Source organism: Cricetulus griseus, chromosome 7, assembly GCF_003668045.3.
Source record: "Cricetulus griseus strain 17A/GY chromosome 7, alternate assembly CriGri-PICRH-1.0, whole genome shotgun sequence".
NCBI classification, from domain to species: Eukaryota; Metazoa; Chordata; class Mammalia; order Rodentia; family Cricetidae; genus Cricetulus; species Cricetulus griseus.
In genome coordinates, this window is record NC_048600.1 from 126,331,518 (window position 1) to 126,354,987 (window position 23,470).

Consider the following 23,470-nt stretch of genomic DNA (forward strand, 5'->3'; position numbering starts at 1 on the left):
GGACAGAGACAATATCCAGAGAGGTAAGGGAACAGGGCAGGACTCCTCACTAAATCCCCTGACTCCTGGTGACACACAGGCATGTAGAGCCCCAAGAAGGAAGATGATTCCATCTGAAGCTACCATTCTATCCCTGAGACCAGGTACCATCTGCTCCTCGTGACTTCACACACAGACAGAACCTCAGAGTGCCATGCACAGTGTCTGGACCATTTGTGGGCTGCTGTGCCTCTCAGAAGCCACTCCCATAAGACACAGCGTGTTTAGGGCGGGAACTGGCCAGAGGCACACTGCTGTTCTATCCTGGTTCTATCCCACGAGGACACAGAATAGGTGATGGATTCTAGACCTTTGGTCTGATGCAGGACTGCAGAGGTTCCCAAGGCCAGTGCCTGCCCTCCAAGCCCTACACAGTGGCGAGGTTCTCCGGCTGGGCTGCAAGGAAGCCCAAAGAATCTCTAGAGTAAAGAGAGATCTGGTCATTCAGGGACTGCCCCAGTCCAGTCCTCTGTCTCCCTCATCTAAAACCAAGTGGTTTAGCTTCCCCACTCCAGCTCAGAGTGAAACCGCCTGAGGAGCTCCAAAGCGCTGGGCTCCATCCCGGGTCTAGGAAATGAAGATCTCTGAGAACAGAACCAAGACAGTCCTCTTGATAAAAATCCCAGGTGCTTTCTCTGCACAGCCCAGTGTGAGTCCCACCCTCTAGGCAGCTGTCCTTTCTCCCCTCTCCCCAAAGAAGAGCGGCAGATCACCCACCTCCACTGCATACGGTCACCAGACACTTCTGAGCAGGAAAGCGGGTCAGGAGAGGACTAGACAGCTGTCAGAGACTGGGTATTGGGAACTATTCAGAATCCATCCACAAAGACATCCTGAGGCTAAGGACAACTGCAGACAATTAAAACTAGGGCTGGAGATGGCTCAGTCTGTTAAGTATTTGCTGTGTTTGAGGATCTGAGCTTGATCCCAAGAGCCCACACTAAGGGGTAAGCCAAGTGTGGTGGTGCATGCCTGAAATACCCAGTGCTAGCGAAGTGGAGACAGGTGGATCCCTTGTGCTCCCTGGCCAGCCAAGCATACTTGAATTCTTCCCAGCTAGTGATTCTCTCTCTCTCTCTCTCTCTCTCTCTCTCTCTCTCTCTCTCTCTCTCTACACACACACACACACACACACACACACACACACACACACACACACACAGGAGCGGGAGGATAGACAGTGCCTAAGGAATGACAGCAAAGGCAAACCTCTGACCTTCATATCTATGTACATACATGAGTACATATACTCTGACACGCATGCATATATGCTTACATAGAGGGGGTCAGGGAGAAGACAAGAGCTACCCATCAGGGGAATGGTGCCTCTTCCATATGATCAAGTTGTAGAAGATGGATCTGCCAAATTCTGCTGCTCTGGGTAACTGTACTGTGGGTACTCACAAAGCAGGTAGTGTCTGTCACTTAAATTGGTAGCTTTGTGGCCTTGAAGAACTCAGTCTCTCTGTGTCTTGGTTGGTCCATTCATGAAAGGGGATGTTGATCATGCTTTGTAGGTCCACAGAGAGGGTTAAGTGAGGAAATATGAAGTACCCAGTGCAGCACACAGTAAGCACGGCGCCTTTAATCCCAGCACTCGGGAGGCAGAGGCACGCAGATCTCTGTGAGTTTGAGATCAGCCTGGTCTACAAAGTGAGTTCCAAGGACAGACAGGACCATTTCACAGGTTCAAATGCACTCATAGGAAGGTTGCCAGGGACAAATCAAGTGTGAAGGGAACGGGGTAAACATCAACCAGTGTCTTCCTGCAAGGTGTCTTGAAGTGACCATACTACTGGCGCCAGGGGCAGGTGCCGAAAATATTCAAGGGTCACTGAGGTCACAGACATGTGCTCCACACAGGCAATGGCCAGAAATAAATGATACTTCACGGTACTCTCAGTAGGCACTCGACACCTGCAAGGCAGGTGTGATGAGCCACCTCTCTGGCGCTGTCCACACTCTCCTCCTGAAGAGCCTGTGACATCCTGAGCACTCCCGTAGGTACTCTGGATGACATCTTGGAGACAGCTCCATCTTTCCCAACTCTCCAACTTTCTCCAACTTTCTCAACCAAGGACTTGCTCCAGGCTGAGTGCAAGAGACTCTTGTTAGTGGTGGCGCACGCCTTTAATCCCAGCACTCGGGAGGCAGAGGCAGGCAGATCTCTGTGAGTTTGAGATCAGCCTGGTCTACAAAGTGAGTTCCAAGGACAGACAGGACCATTTCACAGAGAAACCCTGTCTCAAACAAACAAACAAACAAAAAGAATGACATACTGGGGAAAGGGAGGTGTTGGGACTGGTGGGACGAAGGTCTTTGTCCCCCTGACCCAGGATTTCATAGCTATGTGGGCGTGTCCTGTGGAAGAAGCCTGATGCTGTCAGTCAAATGGATTCTTGCCTTTCTGTTCTCTGGCTGGCTGGTCTTGGGCAAGTCACCTGGCCTCTCTGAATCTGGTCCTTACTTACTCACACAATGATAGAGCATTGGCTCTTTATCAAAGGCTCTGAGGTCCCTCCTGGGAACAGTAGTTTTTGTGCACTTCCAGTGTGGTGGGGAAAGGAAAAGGGAGAGGAGACAGGAAAGGAATAACTGATGCCTGACTTAGGAGCAGTTTCCAAAGAGGCACCACACTGCCCACCCACATAAAGAAACAAGGTAAATTGGTGCCAGGCCAGTATGGAAAATGCAAGGAGTGGGGAGAGAAGGGAAGAAAGGGGCTCATGTTGTTCCTGATGTTTATAAGAAGCCATTAATCCCTCTAGGACAAATGGTTATATCTTTAAAGAATCATGGCAGTCACATGTCACATCTTCCAGACGAAACATCAAGGCTGGGTGTGGTAGCACACGCCTGTAATCCCAGCACTCAGGAGGCAGAGACGGGAGGATCTCAGGTTTGAGGCCAGCCTGGATGGCACAGTGAGTTCCAAACCACTGTACACTTGACATTCTGCAACTCAGGGGCCTTGCTCTTTCTCCACACACAGAAATAGCATGCATGCAGAGGACAGAGGCCATGCCAGACGCCTGGTCCGCCGTCTAACTCCCCCAGTCCAGCTCTCCTCTTGGGGTTCACACTTTCCCCTAAGCTTAACTGCAATACTGGCTCCCACCAAACTGATGGCAGAGGAGCACTTTCTCCCCCATTTAATTGATAGCACCTCTAAGCAACCAGACAGAATGACCTACTTGAGAGTTCCCTGTCTCTGTTGCCGGCTGAGCTCCCAGGCTGTGAACTTCTCTGGAAGAGTGTGCTAAGCCCTGGCCTGCTCCTCTGTCCCATTACCATTCTTCATTTCCTGCCACCTAGTATCCCTCTGATAAGTGCAAAAAGAGAGAAGTGTGCCATTTCACTGGCTTAAAGATAGCAAACAGGCCAATGAGGCAGTCACCTCCTCCCCAATCTCCCCTGGCGCAGGGTTTTGTTACTCATTCCTAAAGTTGCTACTGGGGAAGGCCAGGCCCTCTTGCAGGCTGCAGATGGCTGGGGGGAGTGTCAAAAGAGCAGGGCATTGTCAAACAGGGTATAGGAACTTGAAGTTGGGGGCCCAGCAAAGCCAGCGGAGATTTCAAAGAGTTCTTTGGAGGCATTCACAGGTCGGGGGAGGGAAGAGAGGCACACATGAGCCCGACAAAATCAATAATTGTTCTAGATGACATTTTCTGCTGTCAAGGGCAGTGTTCAGATCTCACTGGGTCAGCTGCACAAGAGATGGGCTGAGCTCTCCAGACCTCACTGAGAGAGAGCTGGAGTAAGACCTCACAAGTGTGTGAAGGGTGGGATTTTGTTGTGTGTGCTCAGCACGTTAAGTACACGGTAAGAGTGTACAGAAATACTCCCCGGGTCGTTTGGGGGAGGACTGTTTAGTTGATAGGAGCAGCCTGCTTTTGCTGGTGGTGTTGATATGAAATCCAAAGAGCAGAAACCAAACACTGAACACTGCCCCCTGGAGGTCACCTTGCGTTGTAGGAGCGGGAACAACTGCGAAACGAGGGTTCCTGTTTTCTAAACAATACAGCAACTGGACAGCAACAGCTGAAGAATTTTTACAAGGTCACATGATACCCCGGGAAATGTGCACTCAGCATGGGCACTTCCTGGCTCTTCATTCTCTGTCCCTGGAAGTGGGCTGGGGTCACTGGTTTTAGACTAGAGGTGGCATTATGCATTGTAACAACTGTATCACAGGGTGGAGGCCTTCTCCTGGGCTCATTCCATGTCCCGTTCTTTACCCCAAGCCACTCCCCTCATCTTGAGAGCTGCATAATTCGGCCCCTCAACCCTGTCCATAAAACCTAAAGGTAGCTGACCCTAGTGCCACTAGGACTCAACAACCTCTAGGTCAATCTCTACCAAGCCCACAGGGTCCAAAGTAACCATTATCTCACAGAGATAGTGCCTGTGGGCGCAAGTGTGAGTCACCACGACTTAGAAGCAGTTCCGGCTGCTTCTACCTGCTGGCTCCCTTTCCCTGTTAAAACTCACCACGGGCAGAGCCCATGCCTCCTTGTAACACACCCAGCTGCAGGATTTATGCTTTTCCCAGATGAACCCGCAAGTCAGTCATAAACGGGATGGTCGGATCAGGCAGCTGAGGCCACAGAGAAAGCTAATGGGGTTTGCTTTCTGATTTCCCATGCTCTCGGAAAATATCGTGTGTGTGTGTGTGTGTGTGTGTGTGTGTGTGTGTGTGTGTGAGAGAGAGAGAGAGAGAGAGAGAGAGAGAGAGAGAGAGAGGGGGGGGTAAGAGGTAAGGGGAAGGAATGCTACAGGACTGATTATGACTTATTAAACTATTGGAACACCGACTGAATCATCGCAGTCAAAAAAAAAAAAAAAATAGCTGCAACTTGATGCGACACATCTCCCACTCCTTGCTGGTCCCTCTTTGCTCCGGCAGAGCGCCACAGCCATAGGAGGAGCCGTTGGGCTGGGTCAAACCAGTAAGCACTGACTGAAAGGCTAAATTAAAGCTAGGAGAGATTGCATGGCCCCGGGAGCCTCCAGTTGGGAGACCTGCCGAGCCCGCGAAGCCCCTGCTGGCTGCGGGGACTGAAGCCAGGTGCGGCGCACACACCTGCAGGCGCCTGCAGCGGGAGATCTGCTTGCTGTTTTCACCCCCTTTTCTCTCTGCCCTTTGCCTGGATCTCTAACCCGTGCCCTGTGCCTGTGACTGGTCCGTGGTAGGGCACAGCTTTGCAAACTTGAGAACACGACTTAAAAGTCCCTGAGCGAGTCTAGGTCACCCCAACCCTTGCGCCAGCTGCCTGGAATTTGTTGGGTAAAACAGGACCTAGTCTCTGAAATTGGAAAAATCAGTGCGGGTCCTCACCGGGAGGAGTTGTAGGGACACTGACACTGCTTCACCCCCTCACCAGCAATCAGGTCCGCTGTCCCCACCTCCCCGGGAGCCCTCCGCCACCGGCAGGATTCTCCTCTCTGTTCACTGGGTCCCACAGGACCGGGTGGGCGGAGCGAAGCTGCTGTGACGTCACGAGCGGGGGGCGTGGGGAAGTGTGCCCAGGGGCTGCCACCCGCCTGGGCCAATGCTAGCGGTGCAGCCACCCGCGCGGCGCGCTCGCGAGGCCACCAGCGTCCGGAGCACCAGTCCGCTGCTGGGTGTCAATGATCTGCAGGCCAGGCTAGCTCTCTCGGGGCCCAGGCTACCTCTCTCAGATGCCAAAAGGGCCCGCACGAGCCAGCCCCAGGAAGCTGAGAGCCCAGGAGCCAAGCTGCCGCACTCACCCGCGCCGGACTGGGTAAAAGAAAAGCTTCTGGATACTGCAGAACCCAGAGAACCGGCTGCTCGTGGAAAGCAAGGTGAGAGTGTGTGTGGTTGCCCCGGTGTGTGCATATGTGTGTGTCACAGGGAGATGGAGGGAGAGACGAGCGCACTTGGGCACCTGCGTGCATATGGGCTGGGATAGAGCGCTGAGCCCAGCGACCTGCGTGTTGGTCCCGGAGCGCAGTTCTCTGCTTTTGTGCCTTTGGAGGTGACAGGTGGAAATGATGGTGCATATCCTGGCATCAGGGGTGAAAAGGTAGTATGTTCCAGGACGGAATTGTCCACACAGCTACTGCCCAGGTATGGTGGCGTGTGACCTGCGAGCCTGAGTGTCCAGGTGGTAGCTGTCTGTGATGGGGACAACTTATTTCCTAGCCACCTGCGAAACAGCCCTGGTCCAAGCGAAGTGAGACCAGACAGAGGAGAAGGGACATGCCAGGTGCCACCACAGGACTCCTGAGTCCACACCCTGAGACCTAAGTTAGGGAGGGACAGGGGATGGGGACATCGCAGACAGAGAAGGAAATCGGGGGGGGGGGTGTCTGTTGTTTGGGTTTTTTTGTTTTTTTTCACCACCCGATGGGGAGGCGGACCAGATTCGTACGCGGTCAGGCCCCTCCTACACCCCCGCCGCCCTCGGGCAGAGACATCTGTCTAGATTGGAGAGAACCAACGACTGAACGGTCAAGTCCCCAAGCGACTGTCTGCGCTCCTAGCTGTCTCTAGCACCTCAGTCCCCTCTGTGTATCTGGATGTGCAGGCGCCACGGTCCACTCTCCCTTCGTTTTCCTGGAAATGGTGGGAATTCTTTAGGGAACACTTTGTTTCCAGGGTCAGCGAGTTGATGGCCCCAAATATTCCCCCGCCCCCTCCGCACTAACTCTGCGGTCCTGAGAGGCTCGCTTATCCACCCCACCCACTCGGCCAGTGCAGAGGAACCACACAGGGCTGCAGTCTATGTTGGATTCTTGTAGCGGGGCGGGGGTGGGCGTCTAGCAGGCTTAGGGGAAGGGGTCTTGAGGGCTCACAATAGAAGGATGTTGGGAAGTCAGTGGAACTAACCCTGAGTAGGCTCTCGCCCATCCCACCTGTGATTTCGTGGGCTATCGAGCATACGGAAACAAGAGAGGATTCCTGAGACAGTGGAAACCCTTCTCTCCAACAGAGCCGGGACTTTCTCTCTCTTAGGGAAATCCACCCACCAAGCCATGCCAGTATTTACCACATCCCTGACACTGAAAAAAACAAAGCAGAAAATCAGACTTCCTGGAGCATTTAATTGAACCACAATTCAACAAGTATTGACTGGTGGCATTTAGAATTCTCTTTCTGAAAGATGAACGTGAAATGAGAAGCAGTCACTGGATGTCAGGCACCTGGCTCCCTAGCTTTTCAGCTCATGTCTTCTTTGGAGGAGTCTCCCCTATCCCATGGGGCTCCGCATTGTATGACCTCCACCCACCTTCCAAGGCTCTGAATCCCCTGCATGGCTTACCTCCCCAAAGTGAAGGGGTGTCTCAACCAATTCCAGAGAGAAGTGACCCCCCCCCAGCAATTCATTCTGCACAAAGGGCAAAGAACCACATTGGGCCCATACTGCCATTCCTCTCCTCTTCCTTCCCCCCTCCTCCTCTCCCTCCTCCTCTCCCTCCTCCTCCTCCTCCTTGCTTGGCTCTAGACAGGGATTCTACAGCCTGGGGGCTCTTCAGCCTCAGTCAGACATTGAAGTTTGCCCTCTCATGGTACATAGATGGCACGAGCTAATGGTACAATGAGGTCCCACTGCGTGCAGCTTGAATAGGATTCTGGGTCTGTAGAATTAAGTAACTGACAAGATGGGGAAGCCGGGAGAGAAGGGCGGAAATAACCAAGTTAATCTGGGGATACAAAGCCAGTTTCTTTGCAGTTTCTGGTTGTAATAGCTGCCTGCTTATAGGCTGGCTAACCCAAGGCAGACACAGGGCAGTGGGTCCCCAAAATACAAATGCAAAATCCCAGACCTTGCTGTGCCAAACGTGCTGGGGAAATGCATGCAGGAAGAAACGCCAGGCGCCTGGCAGTACAGAATGAATCAGAGGCAGAGGTGGGCAGGGAGCACCTGCCTGTTGCTGGCTACATCGTTCATTTCTCTGCAGTCTCTACCAGCACCGGGCACTCCCTTGGAAAAAGCACTTCGCTTAGGGGCAGTGTGTCAGGCAAATGAACGTGGTGCTGTATGCTCCAGCCCCTGACCAGCTCCCCTCTTCCTGGGTGGACCGCCTACCCTGAGCTCTCGCCTCACTCTTCATACACACAAGACCCAGTCCCCACATTCCTGAGAAGAGCCCCCATATGCACACCTAGGGAAGGGCTGTTCTAACATCCTTTGTTCATAGCCTCATCTCCATGCGGTTCACACGCGGTATGACTTGACTCCCTTCCCTTTCTCCCCTATTGACGTATTAGTTGCTAGCGGGCTCCATCACAGTGACTCCCTCTTGCCCTCATGTTTTATAACTGTGGTAAATCACTTAATTATGGGTGGATCTGGTGCTTCCCATCTTGGGCCAAGCCAACAGCATTCTCATTATTTTCTCAGCATGGAGGTCACTCAAGAGGCAGTTGCTTTAAACTAAGCCCGAGTACCAGTCACTAGTTTCCATCCACTGAGCATCAGCCAGGACATGGTGAAAATCACAGAAGACTTAGGCCCAGGTGGCTCATGTTCAAGTACCCACTCCACCAAGGATTTTCACACTCTAAGCCTCAGTTTCCACATCTTTAAGTGGAGAAGGACAGTATCCTCAACTCCCACATGGTTAGAAAGGGGACAACAGGTGTGGATGAATGCCACCAGCTTTTAAAAGCCTCTTTTGACATTCATGAAGAGCCTGCATCCATCACCTTGCTTCTGCTTTTGCCCTAATTTGTGAACTGCAGCAAAAGGCCACCCATTGGGGGGAGGGGTTAGGAAAGGGCTTTCCTAATCAGGGGTGGGGTGGGGAATGGAGGGCACTGAATATTGGAAAAACAAAAGCCAAGAAGAAAAACAGCCTAAAGCACACATTTAAAAAAGAGAAAGAAAGCCAGACTCTTAATATTGATGACTATAACTTGATTCACTGTGTAGGCTAGTTTCAATAAATTAGAGATAATGAAACAGTGTGGGGTGGGTCATTTAGGAGGCTCTGATATGAGCCTGCACAATGCTAGGCATTTGCATATACCTTCTCTTGTTTAACCTTCATGACACCTCACCCCTACCCTCCCCCATGTTGACAAAGGAGAGTCCCAGCAATTAAGGGCTGGGCATGAGATCACATGGGGCTCAACCATGGAGCCCAGATTTATTCTTCTTTTAAATTCTTGGGTTTTCCCACCATAGGGGTCTCTGAATGGAAACTCTCCCAAGCAGACATCAAGGCAGCATGGAATTCCTCATGGGATTCAGACTGCTGGTGTCAGACCCTTCCAGGGTCCGGGACTGAAACCCTCCAAGATCTAACTTTTTATAGTTCTGGACCAGTCAATTCCTTAGGGGTCAAAGTCTGTGTTTGAAGCTACAGCCATCAGCCACACGTGCGTCATCAAAGATGACAGTTTAACTCAAACCCTTCCCCCATCATTTCAAAGACCTCCAAAAGACTGCAGGCAGCTAGATGAAAAAAAAAAAAAAGGAAACTTGCTTTTCAATTGAAAAATATATCTAAGAGAGCGAGGCATGGTAGCTCACATCTGTAACCCCAAGCGCGGGAGGCTGAGGCGGGGAGTGCTGTGAACATAGTGAGTTCCAGGCTAACCTGTCTCCAAAAGCGGGGACAGACACACACACACACACACACACACACACACACACACACACACACACACACACACACAGCTGCACACACATGAATACACAAGAGAAAGAGAGAGTGATAGGAAAATGTCTAAATAAGACACGCCTTTAATCCCAGCACTCGGGAGGCAGAGGCAGGTGGATCTCTGTGAGTTCGAGGCCAGCCTGGTCTCCAGAGCGAGTGCCAGGACAGGCTCCAAAGCTACAGAGAGAAACCCTTTCTCGAAAAACAAAACAAAACAAACAACCAAAAAAGGTAAATCAGAAAATTGGAAGACAGAAGGAGTCTAAAAAGCTTGGGTCTGGTGGTTACTTTTCTTTTTTTCTTCCCAGATGTCACTGTAGATTCTTGGCCCCCAGATCCCACTGAAGTGAGAGGAAGATCTCTGGGCTGCTTGGTTCTAAAACTGACTGAAAAGCAGCCATGGAGGTGGCAACTGAGCAATTCAATGGGAGCCAAATATGGATGCCCTCTCCATTTGACATCAATGGCTCACTGGGGCCGAGCAATGGCTCCAACCAGACAGAGCCGTACTATGACATGACAAGCAATGCAGTCCTCACGTTCATCTACTTCGTGGTGTGCGTTGTCGGGCTGTGTGGCAACACACTTGTCATTTATGTCATCCTGCGCTATGCCAAGATGAAAACCATCACCAACATTTACATTCTCAACCTGGCCATTGCAGATGAACTCTTCATGCTGGGGCTGCCCTTCTTGGCCATGCAGGTGGCACTGGTCCACTGGCCTTTTGGCAAGGCCATCTGCAGGGTAGTCATGACTGTAGATGGCATCAATCAGTTCACCAGTATCTTCTGCTTGACCGTCATGAGTATTGACCGTTATCTAGCTGTGGTCCACCCTATCAAGTCAGCCAAGTGGAGGCGACCCCGGACAGCCAAGATGATCAATGTGGCTGTGTGGGGTGTCTCTCTGCTGGTCATTTTGCCCATCATGATATACGCTGGCCTCCGGAGCAACCAGTGGGGGAGGAGCAGCTGTACCATCAACTGGCCAGGTGAATCTGGGGCATGGTACACAGGGTTCATTATCTATGCCTTCATCCTGGGTTTCCTGGTACCCCTCACCATCATTTGTCTTTGCTACCTGTTTATCATCATCAAGGTGAAGTCCTCTGGAATCCGAGTGGGATCGTCCAAGAGGAAAAAGTCAGAGAAAAAGGTCACCCGAATGGTGTCCATAGTGGTGGCTGTCTTCATCTTTTGCTGGCTGCCTTTCTACATCTTCAATGTCTCATCTGTGTCCGTGGCCATCAGTCCCACCCCGGCCTTGAAAGGCATGTTTGACTTTGTGGTGATCCTCACCTACGCCAACAGCTGTGCCAACCCTATCCTATACGCCTTCTTATCTGACAACTTCAAGAAGAGCTTCCAGAATGTTCTCTGCTTGGTCAAGGTGAGTGGTACAGATGATGGGGAACGGAGCGACAGTAAGCAGGACAAATCCCGGCTGAATGAGACCACGGAGACCCAGAGGACCCTCCTCAACGGAGACCTCCAAACCAGTATCTGAGATACCCGGAAATATGACATGCACACACGCACAAGCCACGCCTGCCTCCTGGCAGTGGGCTTCCCACTCACCTGCTTCCTGCTCCCCACCCATCATAGCTGGCTTGTTCTACATGAGCCCAGTTCAGAGGACAGGATTTGAGTCTGCTTGTCTGAGAGTAGAGGCCACTGATTACGTCTCCCTTAAAGTGAACATTCTCGTGCAGGCAGACAATTCAAAGTCTGGAGAAGAGGACATCATTGCCTGGGTGTGACCTTGAGGAGAGCCGCCGCCCAGGAGAAATCCAAAAAAACTAAACCAAACTCCCGTGTATGTTGCTTATACACTACATAATCTTGTGATCTGATATTTACATTTGTATATTCCTACCTAGTCTCTTCGGAGCTAGTGCATACATGTCCTGTGTTTATAAACTGAAGTAGCTAGTTCGTGTGTGTCTAGTATAGGTAAACATTTACTGCAACATTGAACCTGAAGAAATGGACCCGCCATGACAAAACCAATCGAGTTTGAGCTTCCGGCGACTCTCTTGCATGGGCCTTTCCCGGACCCAGGAGGAGTATGAGCGGTATGTCCACATGACAGTATGTTTTTGTAAAAAAGGAAAAAAAAGGTGAAAGGAAGGTGTTTTTGTACTCTTCTTCCTAGAGGGCCCCTAAACCATATAAGCTTCTTAGCTCACAGGCGCTGCCCCTGAGCCTGGACAGTTGTTTCCTCAATTTCAAACGAGTTAGGTCAGTGTGAAATAGAGGGGAACAAACTGTGAGAGTCAGAATATAAACACGAGTTTGCCTCTCAGATACAACCGGTTACTCATTTACCCAAAAGGACTTCAAGGGTTGTGGTCATCGATCACTGTTTATCAAGACAAAGCATGCTTTGTTATCAGATTGTATTTTTCTCTCCTCAAATTGCTTTAGTTTTACTTAGGGAGACACTGGGGAAGGGCTGGGGTCAGTGACCTGAAAGGCAAAAAAACAGACTGAATTCTTGTGGACAAACAATTTATTCCTCAACACACACACACACACACACACACACACACACACACTAATGAGGAGAAGAAAAATGAAGTCAAATTATACCTTGAAGAGAAACCATGAAATTCTTTTCTGTCTTAATGACAGAAAACAGCTCCTCAAAGGTGTTTTGGGGTTTTGTTGTTGTTCTTGGTTTTGGGGGAGGTTGTTCTTCCTTCCTGTCTATGTATATGTGGTGTGTATGTGTTTATTTATGCCCGTGTCTGTGTGTGCGTGCACATGTATACGTGTGTTTGTGTGTGTGTGTGTGCATGTGTGTGCACACGCATATGTGTGTGGGTAGGTTAGCAGTTGACGTTGCTGTCTCCTCCTACATCCTGTTCTACTTTGTTTTACTAGGCAAGGTCTCTTGCTGAAGGTGAAGCTTCCAGTCAAGGGAGTCAGTCTGCTTGCCTAGGGGATCCCATCTCCACCCCTGGAGCACTGTTATTCCAGATGGGCTGCGCGCCCGCACAACCTTTACATGCGCTCTGGAGTCCAGACTCAGGCCTCACACTTGGGCAGCACATTGCTACCTGAACGAGCCACCTCCCCGGCTCTCAAAGGAGTGGTTGTGTCTTTCTTATTAGTGGGAAGGGGGCATGCTTGTCATGGCACATGTGTGGATGTCTGTGGACAACTCTGTGGAGCTGGTTCTTGACTTCCACCTTTCTGAGGGTAATGGGGACCAATCTCAGGCCACCAGGGCTTTACCAACAAACACCTTTACCCATGAAGCCATCTCCCTAGCTCTCAAAGATGTTTTTTTAGAGAACTTTACACAAAGCTGGGCATCATGAAAATCACAATGCTGAAGACTCAGAAACAGTGTTTATGAAACTTTCAATCAAGACCAGCTAATGGAGTATATAGGTGTGTGTGTGCAGGGCAAAGTCCTTCACAGGGATGGCTGGATCACCTCCTTCATCAGCTGCTCACACATGGAGTGTCATACGTGTAATGATAGGCCCTCTTCAAGCTATGCTTCACACTGCCAGTGGTATTTTGTCTCCAGCTGTAGATGGGTTTGTGTACAAATGACAAGAAAAGATTTCGCCCTCATCCCCTTGGTTGGTCACACGTCTACGATATGAAGAAATACAAGTGCCGGTGTGTGGGAGACACTGCACTCCGGGTCCTGGAAGCATCACTCTTAGCATCCCACATGTAGGCTTCAACTGTATTGTAAAATGTGCTTTCTTCTTCTGACTCCCTAAGCAAGGACTACTTAGTGGTCAGAATGGCTAACTACCTGACCTGTGGCTAGCCTGCCTTTCTTAGTAGGCTGTATTAATTCTCAGGCTACGTCACTCATACCATCTGGCTCTGAAAAACTACTGGCTATGGCTTAGAAAGATACATTCAGTGAGATTTATGATGGACAAATAAATCCACCTGAAAAGAAAAGTGCAATCATAAAACAAGACTACAGGGGACAGTTGTTGCAAAAAGACAAACATATACAGAAAAATCCCAGATTGTTACCAAAGGCAAAGTTAGCTACAAGTTCTTTAGGCTGGTTTCTTGGCAGCCAGAACAGACAGTGAGTCACTGCTTTTTTTCTTTTTAATACAAAAAGGAAAAATTGGAAAGAAACAGTATAGATACAACTTTATCATTACAATTGGAAATATTTATCTTGAATAAATGCCCTTTTTTTTCATGTAGGGAAAGCTCTCTAAGAAACCCAAAACCAATGACAATCATTTCAGGAAGCTAGGTCAAAGTAACCTCTATAGTGTTCAGGTCCCCATAGCTTGAGAGATTGCCTCCAACAAGGCTTTGACCCCAAGCAGCCACCAAGAACCTCAAGGTGGAATGTCTAAGCAGTGTCTGGGGTACTCGGCAGCAGGACAGTCATTTGAAGGCAGGAAGAAGGGGACTTTAGCATGCATCGTACAGGGCTGGGAGGTGGCTCAGCCAGGAAAATGCTTGCCTCACGAGTTTGAGGACCTGAGTTCAATCTCCAGAACCCACACGAAAAGTCAAGTGCAGTGCTATGTGCTTGTGATTCCAGCGATGGCAAGATGGGAGGTGGAGAGAGACAGACCTCCGGAAGTGTGTTAAACCAACCAGCCTGGCCTACATGGTAAAGGTTCAGGCCAATGAGACCCTATCTCAAACAAAAAGTAGATGTGCCTAGGGCTTGACACTCGAGGCTGTCCTTAGACACACACACACACACACACACACACACACACACACACACACACACACGCTGCCAAGCCATGTGCATTTGTATACATGAACACACATACACAACATATACACACACCACTACCACACACACATACACAACACCTATAACACACATACTCAACACACAAAGCACACACTCACATACACATAACACACATAACACACACATACACACACATGTAACACACAACACACACATCACACATACACACATACAAGACTGATGCTTAATTTCATACAGATAGGCAGTCAGGTTCCATGATATGGAAATGTATGTCTCACCAGTTAAAGCACCTATATTTATATTTGAATTAAAATTTAAAATATATTTATTATTTTATATGTATGAGTGTTTTGCTTGCATGTATGACTGTGTACCACGTGTATATCTGGTGCCTGCGGAAGCCAGAAAAGGGGACTGGATTCCCTGTGAGTGGAGTTGCAGATGGTTGTAACAATGTGGGTCCTGGGAATCAAACCCGGGTCCTCTGTAAGAACAGCCAGGGATGTTAACCCCTGAGCCATCTCTCTAGCCCCTGAAGCATCTTATTTTTGAAGATGACTTGTTCTCGCCAGGCGGTGGTGACACACGCCTTTAATCCCAGCACTTGGGAGGCAGAGGTAGACAGATCTCAGTGAGTTTGAAGACAGTCTGGTCTACAAAAGAAGTTCCAAGACAGCTAGAACTGTTACCCAGAGAAACCCTGTCTCAAAAAGCAAAAAGAAGAAGAAGAAGAAAAAAAACAAACAAACAAATCTGTTCTCTGGATTTCTTTTATCCAAAAGAGGAACCAAAAAATGTTGACACAATTTTGGCTCACAAAGTCACTCTTAACTTCAACTCAACATCATGAAGATAAATCCTCTGGATGCTGGGGCTGAGACAATAAAAAGTAATACACTGGGGCCAGAGAGACAGCTCAGCAGTTACAAGCGCTTGCTACTCTTGCACAATAATATCCTAGGACCCATGCTCACAATCACCAGGACTCCAGCTCCATGGATCTGATGCCCTCTTCTGGCTTCTGTGAACGCCTGCACGCAGGTGCACACAAATGCACACACGTGAACATAATTTAAAGTAAAATAAACTGTTTTTTAAATTAATGCATCAGATTGACTTTGTGATCCCTGGTGGTCTGGTGGGTTTTGCAGACTACTCCTTGCCTCGTATTAGCAGGGGCTTGCTAAGGGCTGATGAAACCTTCGAAGACTTAGAAGGAGCCGCACTGGGCAACACCACGACAGGGGTGGGGGGCTGCTCAATGACCTGAGCTTTAGTTTCAGTATCAGACACTGAGCAGTCTTGGCCGTGGAGTTGCTCTGCGTGAGGTTTGTGCCTTAGCTTAGAACATACTCAGCTGATGTGAGGAGGACAGTGGAGGGTGAAATGACAGGCGGAAGGGACAATGTGGACTGGCAGACAAGAGCCTGCTTGCTTATGAGGATTGGACCATTCGGTGGCCCCGGTTTCTCTAGCGGTGTTCAGTACAAGCTTGCGGTGTTCGAGAAGACAATGGCGGCTGAGATCCATGCCCCCTCCCCAAGCAGCTCCAAAGGTGACCGTTTGGTGAAAGTGAAGCTTTTCTGCCTTGTTGAGGAAAATGTGGCAGGAGGAGCCAAGCGGTTGGGGTGTGTGGTTGGAAAGCAATTAGGCTTTCTGAAGTGTGCACCCTCTCGGGAATAACAAGCACTGACAGGCCCAGCGGTTGAGCTTAGCAGTGATGACTTGGAATCAATCACTTGTCTTAGCCACATTTTTGCCAGCTTCCAAACACCAAATTCCCCAGCAAATGCTCCAGCAAAGCAAATCTTCATGACTGTCCTGGAAATGACTTTTTAGACCTAGCTAGCCTTAAACTCACTGAGATCCGCCTGCCTCTGCCTCCTAAGTGCTTGGATTAAAGGCGTACGCCACCACCGCCCCCTTTGCTGTTTTTGTTTTCTTTTGTTTTTCTTTTCTTTTTCTAGCAGCTATGTAGGGATGGAATTCTACTTACAGAGGACAAACTTTTGTAGCTGTCTTTACCTATTCGATTCAGCAATCACTGGGCAGAGAATACTTTCTCAAAGACTTCCCCGTAGCCATTCCAATGCCTGCCCACCCCTTACTGCACTCAGAGGGGCTGAATGCTAGCGTGTGAGCTGCTCCCTCTCCTACAGCTGTCTGTGGCTGTTCGTATCTGGGCTATGTCCGAAAGCAGGGCTAAATATTAACCAAGCTCTAGCCGAACCCACTGTAAAGTGTTATTGATTCTCCTAAGATAGAAGTGAGTGTAATGTCATTAAAATGAAGTGCTAGGGTTGCATAGCCTGCCTCCTGTTGGACAAAGATGGAGAGGAAGAGGAAGCCAATGGCACAGGCTCGGCTCTCAGTGCACGGGTACAGAGCTGACAAGCGGAGAGAAGCAGGCTTCATTTTGCATCTGTCTCTTCCCTGGCATTGGTGGGGAGAGGAAAGGCCAGACTTCTTTGCTGGGATACTGTATCCAGGAGGGAGAGCTACTCATTTCTATTCCTCACTGCCATCCTGCTGCCAACAGAACCAGAAGCAGAAAAGGAATGTCCTGGTTTAGAGATACAACTGTCTGGCCTTTTCACAAAGCCTGTTAAGAGATGTGATACAAGGGAGCTGGAGAGATGGCTCAGAGGCCAAGAGCACCTGCTGCTCTTCCAGAGGACCTGGGTTCCAAGCATGGTGGCTCAAACAGCCTGTAACTCCAGTTCCAGGGGATCTGATGCCCTCTTCTGGCCTCTGTGAGCACCAGGCAGGTATGTGGCACACAGATAAACATGCAAGCAAAAACACCCAAACACACAAAAAACATGGGGGAGGGGTGGTGCAAGGCTGACTACCAAAGGAATCAGAACTGCTGCGCCATGGCCGGGTCACCCCGTTATTCAGCGGCAGGGGACCCAGTTGTCTAAGCAATGAAGAAGGTCGTTTGGCAGTAGAGGCCACCAAAGAAAGTAACATGGAGGTCTACTAAAAACGACCTTGCTAGCCCAGCACACGGCTCACAAAGTAGACGCTGCAAAGGGCCAGGCCAGGGGCCCCAGAAGGGAACTGCTGGTGTTACCTTCTGCAAAACATAGAAACAAAAATCCACAATTTGCTGACTAAGGTGAGTGACCGTCACACCAGGGACATCAGGGAATCAGCCATTCCTGATCAATAATTCCTGTGCCTTATGGGGGACTGGGGTGGCTGCCCTGTTCCCGGGTAAGGGAATGAAGTTCATTGCTAAGGAAGCTGATTATTTTTCTCAAAGGTATAAGTTTTAACATGGATGGTCCATCCAAATAGTCTCATACACCATAACCAGCCCTTAGCTGTCTCAGGGGACAGTGTCTACAGGGTCTCCCGTTCCCCTCCATCTCTGCTCTTACTCCTAGTTGCGGCATGTATACACATATGTACAGGTTACACATGGCTGCTACACAGGATATACATAGATACGTGTGACAGGCATATCCACTCATGTGTGTGTGCATGTGTGTATTTGTAGACATGTGAGGTGCACATGCTAGATGTGGGAGGCATGTGTGACATACATGTATACACAAACATGTACAAATACACACTTTATATATGAGTTAGGTGAGACCTTCAATGCAGGCATTTCCCCAGCGGCTTTCAGTGAAAGGAGGAAATCATAATTTGATTAACACATTTGAAATCTGGGACTATTTGAGCTGAGGTGACACTCAGTGGGCAGAGCACTTCCTGTACAAGCAAGATGACCTGTGTCCACATACCTAGAACCCAGATAAAGCTAGACATGGTAGCACATGTTGACATCACCCCTACAGTATGGGTGGAGGTGGAGACAGGAGAGTCCCCCAAAGGCTTCTGGAAGGCTAGCCTGGTATATACAGCAATGAACAGGAGACCCTGCCTCAAACAAGATGGAAGGTAAGAGCCAACACCCAAGGTTGTCCATTGAACTCCATGAATGTGCCATAATATATACAGCCCCCACAAACATGTATACACACACACACACACACACACACACAAACACACACACACACACACACACACACACACACACACACACACACACACACACACACACACACACACATATATATGCACACACACACGAACATGCACACACATACACACAAAGAGACATCTAGGAATATTCAGTGATTTTGCAATGGAGAGAGATGCATACACATGAGTCAATTTTCCACCCAGGATTCTTGGCCCAGCACAACATAGCCCCTGACACAAACAGACCACCTCAATTAAAGTCTAAAAGTTTTATGAACAGAGATAAATAAGCCATTTGTTTTAAAGCAAAAATACATAGAGTTGCCGAAGAGCGTGAGTGGGTGATCACTCTATGGTCAGCCAGCATAAAGCATACATATGGCTAACAGTAATGTTTCTCCAGAAAAAAACAATCACTGAAAACAATTTTAAATGGATCCCCAACAAGAACAAGAACAGCATGTGTCATAGCTTTTGTCAACTTGACACAAACCTAGAACCGAGGAGTCACCTTCGCCTTCATCCAGTTGCCTGTGGGTGTGTTTTGGGGGCTTTGTTTTTTGTTTTTTGTTTTTTTAGCTTTTTGAGACAGGGTTTCTCTGGGTAACAGTCCTAGCTATCCTGGAACTTGCTTTGTAGATCAGGCTGGCCTCAAACTCACTGAGATCCGCCTGCCTCAGCCTCCTGACTGCTGGGATTAAAGGTGTATGTCACCACTGGCGGGGGTGGGGGGCATTTTTCTTAATTATTAATTTATGTATGAGAGTCCAGCCCACTGTGGGCAGGTGGTTCTGGGTTATATAAGAAAGATGAGTGAGCAAGCCAGTGGGAGCAAGCAAGCTGGTAAGCTTGGTCATCCATGGTCTCTCCTGCTTGTTTAGGTATTGTGTTTATACAGATCTTTTAAAATGTAATGCATAATTAAATACAGATTATATAGTCATCTATAATAGTCAGAATTTATAATTAGGATAGTTAGGTTTTCTAGGTATACAGAGATGTATTTGAGATGGATAGATATTCTTTAAAGACCTACAGAATATGGCATTTAAATGGTTTAGGGTTTTTCTTGGCAGTGAGACACAACTGCTCCTGGCACACCAATTACATCTGAGAGGAAGATGGGCATCGAAGAAACTGGTTATGGAGTTTACTTTCAACATGGCAAGATTAACCATTTAGGCAAGAAACTGCTCTTGCCTGGACTGTTTGTTGCTGTATAAACTGGACATGAAGGACACACAGGAAAGTGACTGCTGAACTTACAAAACAAGATGAACAGTCAGGAAGGGTTCCCACTTTACTGAGAAATCTGCCAGCCACACTGTGGCCTATGGGCTGAAGATGGATGCGCCAACGTTACAGAGGAACTTTGAGTGACTGTCCAGGTAGCAAGATGTCTCTGTCAGTTCTAAAGTTTATATATTTATCCTTCCGTGGTCTTTGATGGAGTTGAAGACAGATAGTTATGGTTATAGTTTTCTTTAGCTATTATAAAAGATAAGCTACATATAAGACCTTAGACTCACAAAGATAGGATAGATAGATGATAGAATATTTTCTTTAAATCTTGCTAAATGTTGGGGCTGGAGAGATGACTCAGAGGTTAAGAGCACTGGCTGCTCTTCCAGAGGTCCTGAGTTCAATTCCCAGCAACCACATGGTGGCTCACAACCATCTGTAATGAGATCTGGGGCCTTCTTCTGGCCTGCAAGCATACATACAGACAGAATAGTATATACACAATAAAGAAATAAATCTTAAAACCTGCTAAATGTTAATGAACTAAATATCGGAACTATAGTTCTTACTTGATAACTGTTTAGTCATATATTTTACTCTGTTAATGTTAACACACTTCTTTTTATTTAGACAGAAAAGAGGAAATGATGGGGCAAGTCCTTCTGTGTATGTTTATATTATTGGTTGTTGAATAAAGTACTGTTGGCCAATGTTAGGTGGGACTAGGAGTCAAGGAGGATTCTGGGAAATATAGTAAAGATAAGTCTTGTGATCCAGGCAGGATGTGACATAGCAGGCAGATTCAGAATATAAGCAGGGACAAGCAGGAAATCTCTCTCTTTCTCTTCTTCCTCCTTCTCTCTGTGGAGCTGCCATGTGATCCCAAGAAGACAGGACACATTCCACCCATGTCCTCCATAAGATAAGTCTTATAAAATATAAAGATTAGTAATTATGGTTGATAATTAAGACTGAGTTAGCATATAAGAAATCCTAGTCATTGGCCAGCAGCATTGTACCTAATATTAATCTCTGTGTGTTATTTTGGGCAACCACATGGTGGCAGGTGGAAAGATTTATCGTTACAGATATATGCCAACAAAACATTCATACATATACATGTTTTTAAAAGGTGGAGAGTGAGGAAAACACACAACATAGACCTCTAGCCTTCATACACATGCACACTCATGCACACACACCTGCATGCACATATATACACCCAACACACACATACACAAAACAGCATAAGAGCTCACTTTTAAAACTTGCTTAAAGCACACTGAACTCATGTTCTGTGTGTTTCTCAGTATGATTCTTCATTTTTAATCCATCCATCACTCACTGGCTGTCACCAAGAAATAGTGGCAGCCTTTTACAAAGGAGAGCAGTCACTGTCAGAGGAAACCGAACATTCCTATGTGCACACATAGATACTGCATACCCCTTTCTGGGTTTTGAGAGGTGCAGGCATCGTTTTGTGTCTTCTTCTGAAGGTAGTGGGGGTCATTCTGTCTTTGGGCTCACCACCTGTATTTGGGTCCTCCCTTCTCCCATGCCCTGTGCATGTAACATGACCCGGGGTACTCAAGAGAAGCCTTCAACAGTCCAGGCTACAGAAGCAGCTTCAACTACATAATTGGTGGTTTCCATACGCATGTCAACAAAACTCTCCCATAGCCCGTCACTAGACTTTTTTTTGTTCTTGTGATATTTTCTTACAATTTTCAATGTTGGGTTTTTTTGCTGATCTGCCATCCCTGAACCGCCAGGTTTTAAATGGAGAACCTCAAACCTCCTTTCCTTCCTTCTTGTGCACCTCTGCCATTGTCTGTTTCACTCATAGATCCACTGACCTCGGTGTTTGCTGTTAAAGTAGCTGTTCAAACACTAATACTAGAAAATAAAGGGCAAACATTGATTTTGGCGACTTAATTTTGAAACATTTCCCAAGGTGCTGTTTATTGTTTATAAAGCACTTTTAGAAGAAATGGCATTCTCCATCAAAGGAACTGAGACTGTTTACTAGGACTGCTATGGAAACTCTCCTCTGTGCCCACTTGCCTCCAGAAGAGATCTTGCCTGCTCAGGGAAATGGGTTAGAATCTTACCAAGTGTAACCAACCTTCCATCCTGAGAGCCTGGACTAGAGAGGGCTTTAGAACTGTGTAAAAACTCTCTGCCCATGAAAAACCTATGAAAGGAGGCTGGGGTGGGGGGGATGTAAAAAAGGAGGCAAAGACAGAGGGAAGGAGAAAAATCTTGAGAACAGGTGGACTCTTTCAGATTGTGTTTGGTCCTCAGGGCTCCAGTGACTCCTTAGATCCACCCCACCGGATCATTTAAATACCCCAGCTTGCAGGTGATTGGGAGGCAAGATCTAAAAGTACCACAATGTCAAGCAGGACTCAGTAAGAGCCAAACTAGGGAGAAATGCTAAGAGTTTGGAAATCGGCCCAAGAAACAGCTTTTTATCATCTTCTTCTTTTCCTTTCATTCAAATCCAAGACAATTACCATCTGCTTAGGTAGTCTTGATTATCAATTCGAAGCCCAGCCCAGTTTCATAGCCCTGTAATCCCAGCTACTCAGGAGGCTACAGCAGGAGGATCAGAAGTTCAAGCCCTCCCTGGCTACACAGCAAGTTCAAAACCGGCCTGAGAAACTTATCAAGATCCTGTCTCAGGAGTAGCCCAGGTGTGATAGATTACAGCATTTGGGGAGCCAGGAGGAAGGGAGATCTATGTGAGTTGTAGGCCAACCTAGTAAGTCCCAGGCCCTCGCAGGCTACAGTGATATCTGACGCAAAACATAGGAAATTATTAATTAGTTAATTAATTAGAACAGAAGCTGGATAGATGGCACAGTGGTCTTGAAAAGGGCCAGAGTTTGATTCCCAGCACCACATGGCAGCTCACAGCCAGGCACATTAGGCATGGAAGTGTTGTTCATACATACCCTTGCATGCATAAAATGAATTAATCTTTTTTTTAACCAAAGCCCGGGCTAAGCACTTTGCATGCCTTATCTAGTTCAATTCCCAAAAGAGCCTCCTGTGACTGCCATTCTACAAATGGGGAAACTGAGGCATAGCATATACTCTGTGACTTCCCCAGAGCCTCGACTCCACACTACATCACACACTGCATGTGACCTTAGATGAGTGCTTCCACACCTGCAAAACTGGGGACAAGCCGTGTGTTACAGAACTTTGTAAAAATCAGATCAAAGAAAACTATTTTAGAGCAGAACAGTGGTGGCGCACGCCTTTAGTCCCAGTATTTGGGAGGCAGAGGCAGGCGGATCTCTGAGTTTGAGGCCAGCCTGGTCTACAAGAACAAGTTCCAGGGCAGCCAGGGCTACACAGAGAAACCCTGTCTTAGAAAGGAAAAAAGGAAGGGGGGAGGGGAAGGGGCCAGGCTTTGGTGGTGCACGCCTTTAATCCAAGCACTCGGGAGGCAGAGGCAGGCGGATCTCTGTGAGTTCGAGACCAGCCTGCTCTACAAGAGCGAGTTCCAGGACAGCCTCCAAAGCCACAGGGAAACCCTGTCTCAAAAAGCCAAAAAAAAAAAAAAAAAAAAAAAGAAAAGAAAAAAGAAAGAAAGAAAGAAAGAAAGAAAGAAAGGGGAAGGGGAGGAAGATACTTTTAAAAATCTGTCCTAGAAGTCCCCAGTAAATACTACATTCCCTTTGCCTTTTTTTGTTTGTTTGGTTGGGTTTTTTTTTTTTTTTTTCGTTTTTTCGAGACAGGGTTTCTCTGTGTAGCTTTGGAGCCTATCCTGGCACTCACTCTGGAGACCAGGCTGGCCTCGAACTCACAGAGATCCGCC

The 23,470-nt window shown here is 48.1% G+C and overlaps 2 protein-coding genes across 2 annotated transcripts in view; one reads left to right on the plus strand and one right to left on the minus strand.

Annotated features, from left to right (window-relative positions):
• Nucleotides 1–23,470, minus strand: part of Slc39a11 (solute carrier family 39 member 11) — a 412,078-nt gene that overhangs the window by 376,643 nt on the left and 11,965 nt on the right. The gene's annotated exons all lie outside the window — the stretch shown is intronic.
• On the plus strand, nt 10,071–11,744 carry Sstr2 (somatostatin receptor 2). The gene is made up of 2 exons (XM_035447424.1): nt 10,071–11,064; nt 11,387–11,744. Exons 1-2 carry the CDS (start codon nt 10,072–10,074, stop codon nt 11,432–11,434), a joined length of 1,041 nt encoding a protein of 346 aa, XP_035303315.1. The 5' UTR covers nt 10,071; the 3' UTR covers nt 11,435–11,744.

Coding starts and splice junctions, on each gene's coding strand:
- Sstr2 (XM_035447424.1), top strand. CDS start 10,072: ATGGAGGTGGCAACTGAGCAATTCAATGGGAGCCAAATATGGATGCCC. Junction 11,065..11,386: donor ATGTTCTCTGCTTGGTCAAG/GTGAGTGGTACA, acceptor ATTCTCGTGCAG/GCAGACAATTCAAAGTCTGG.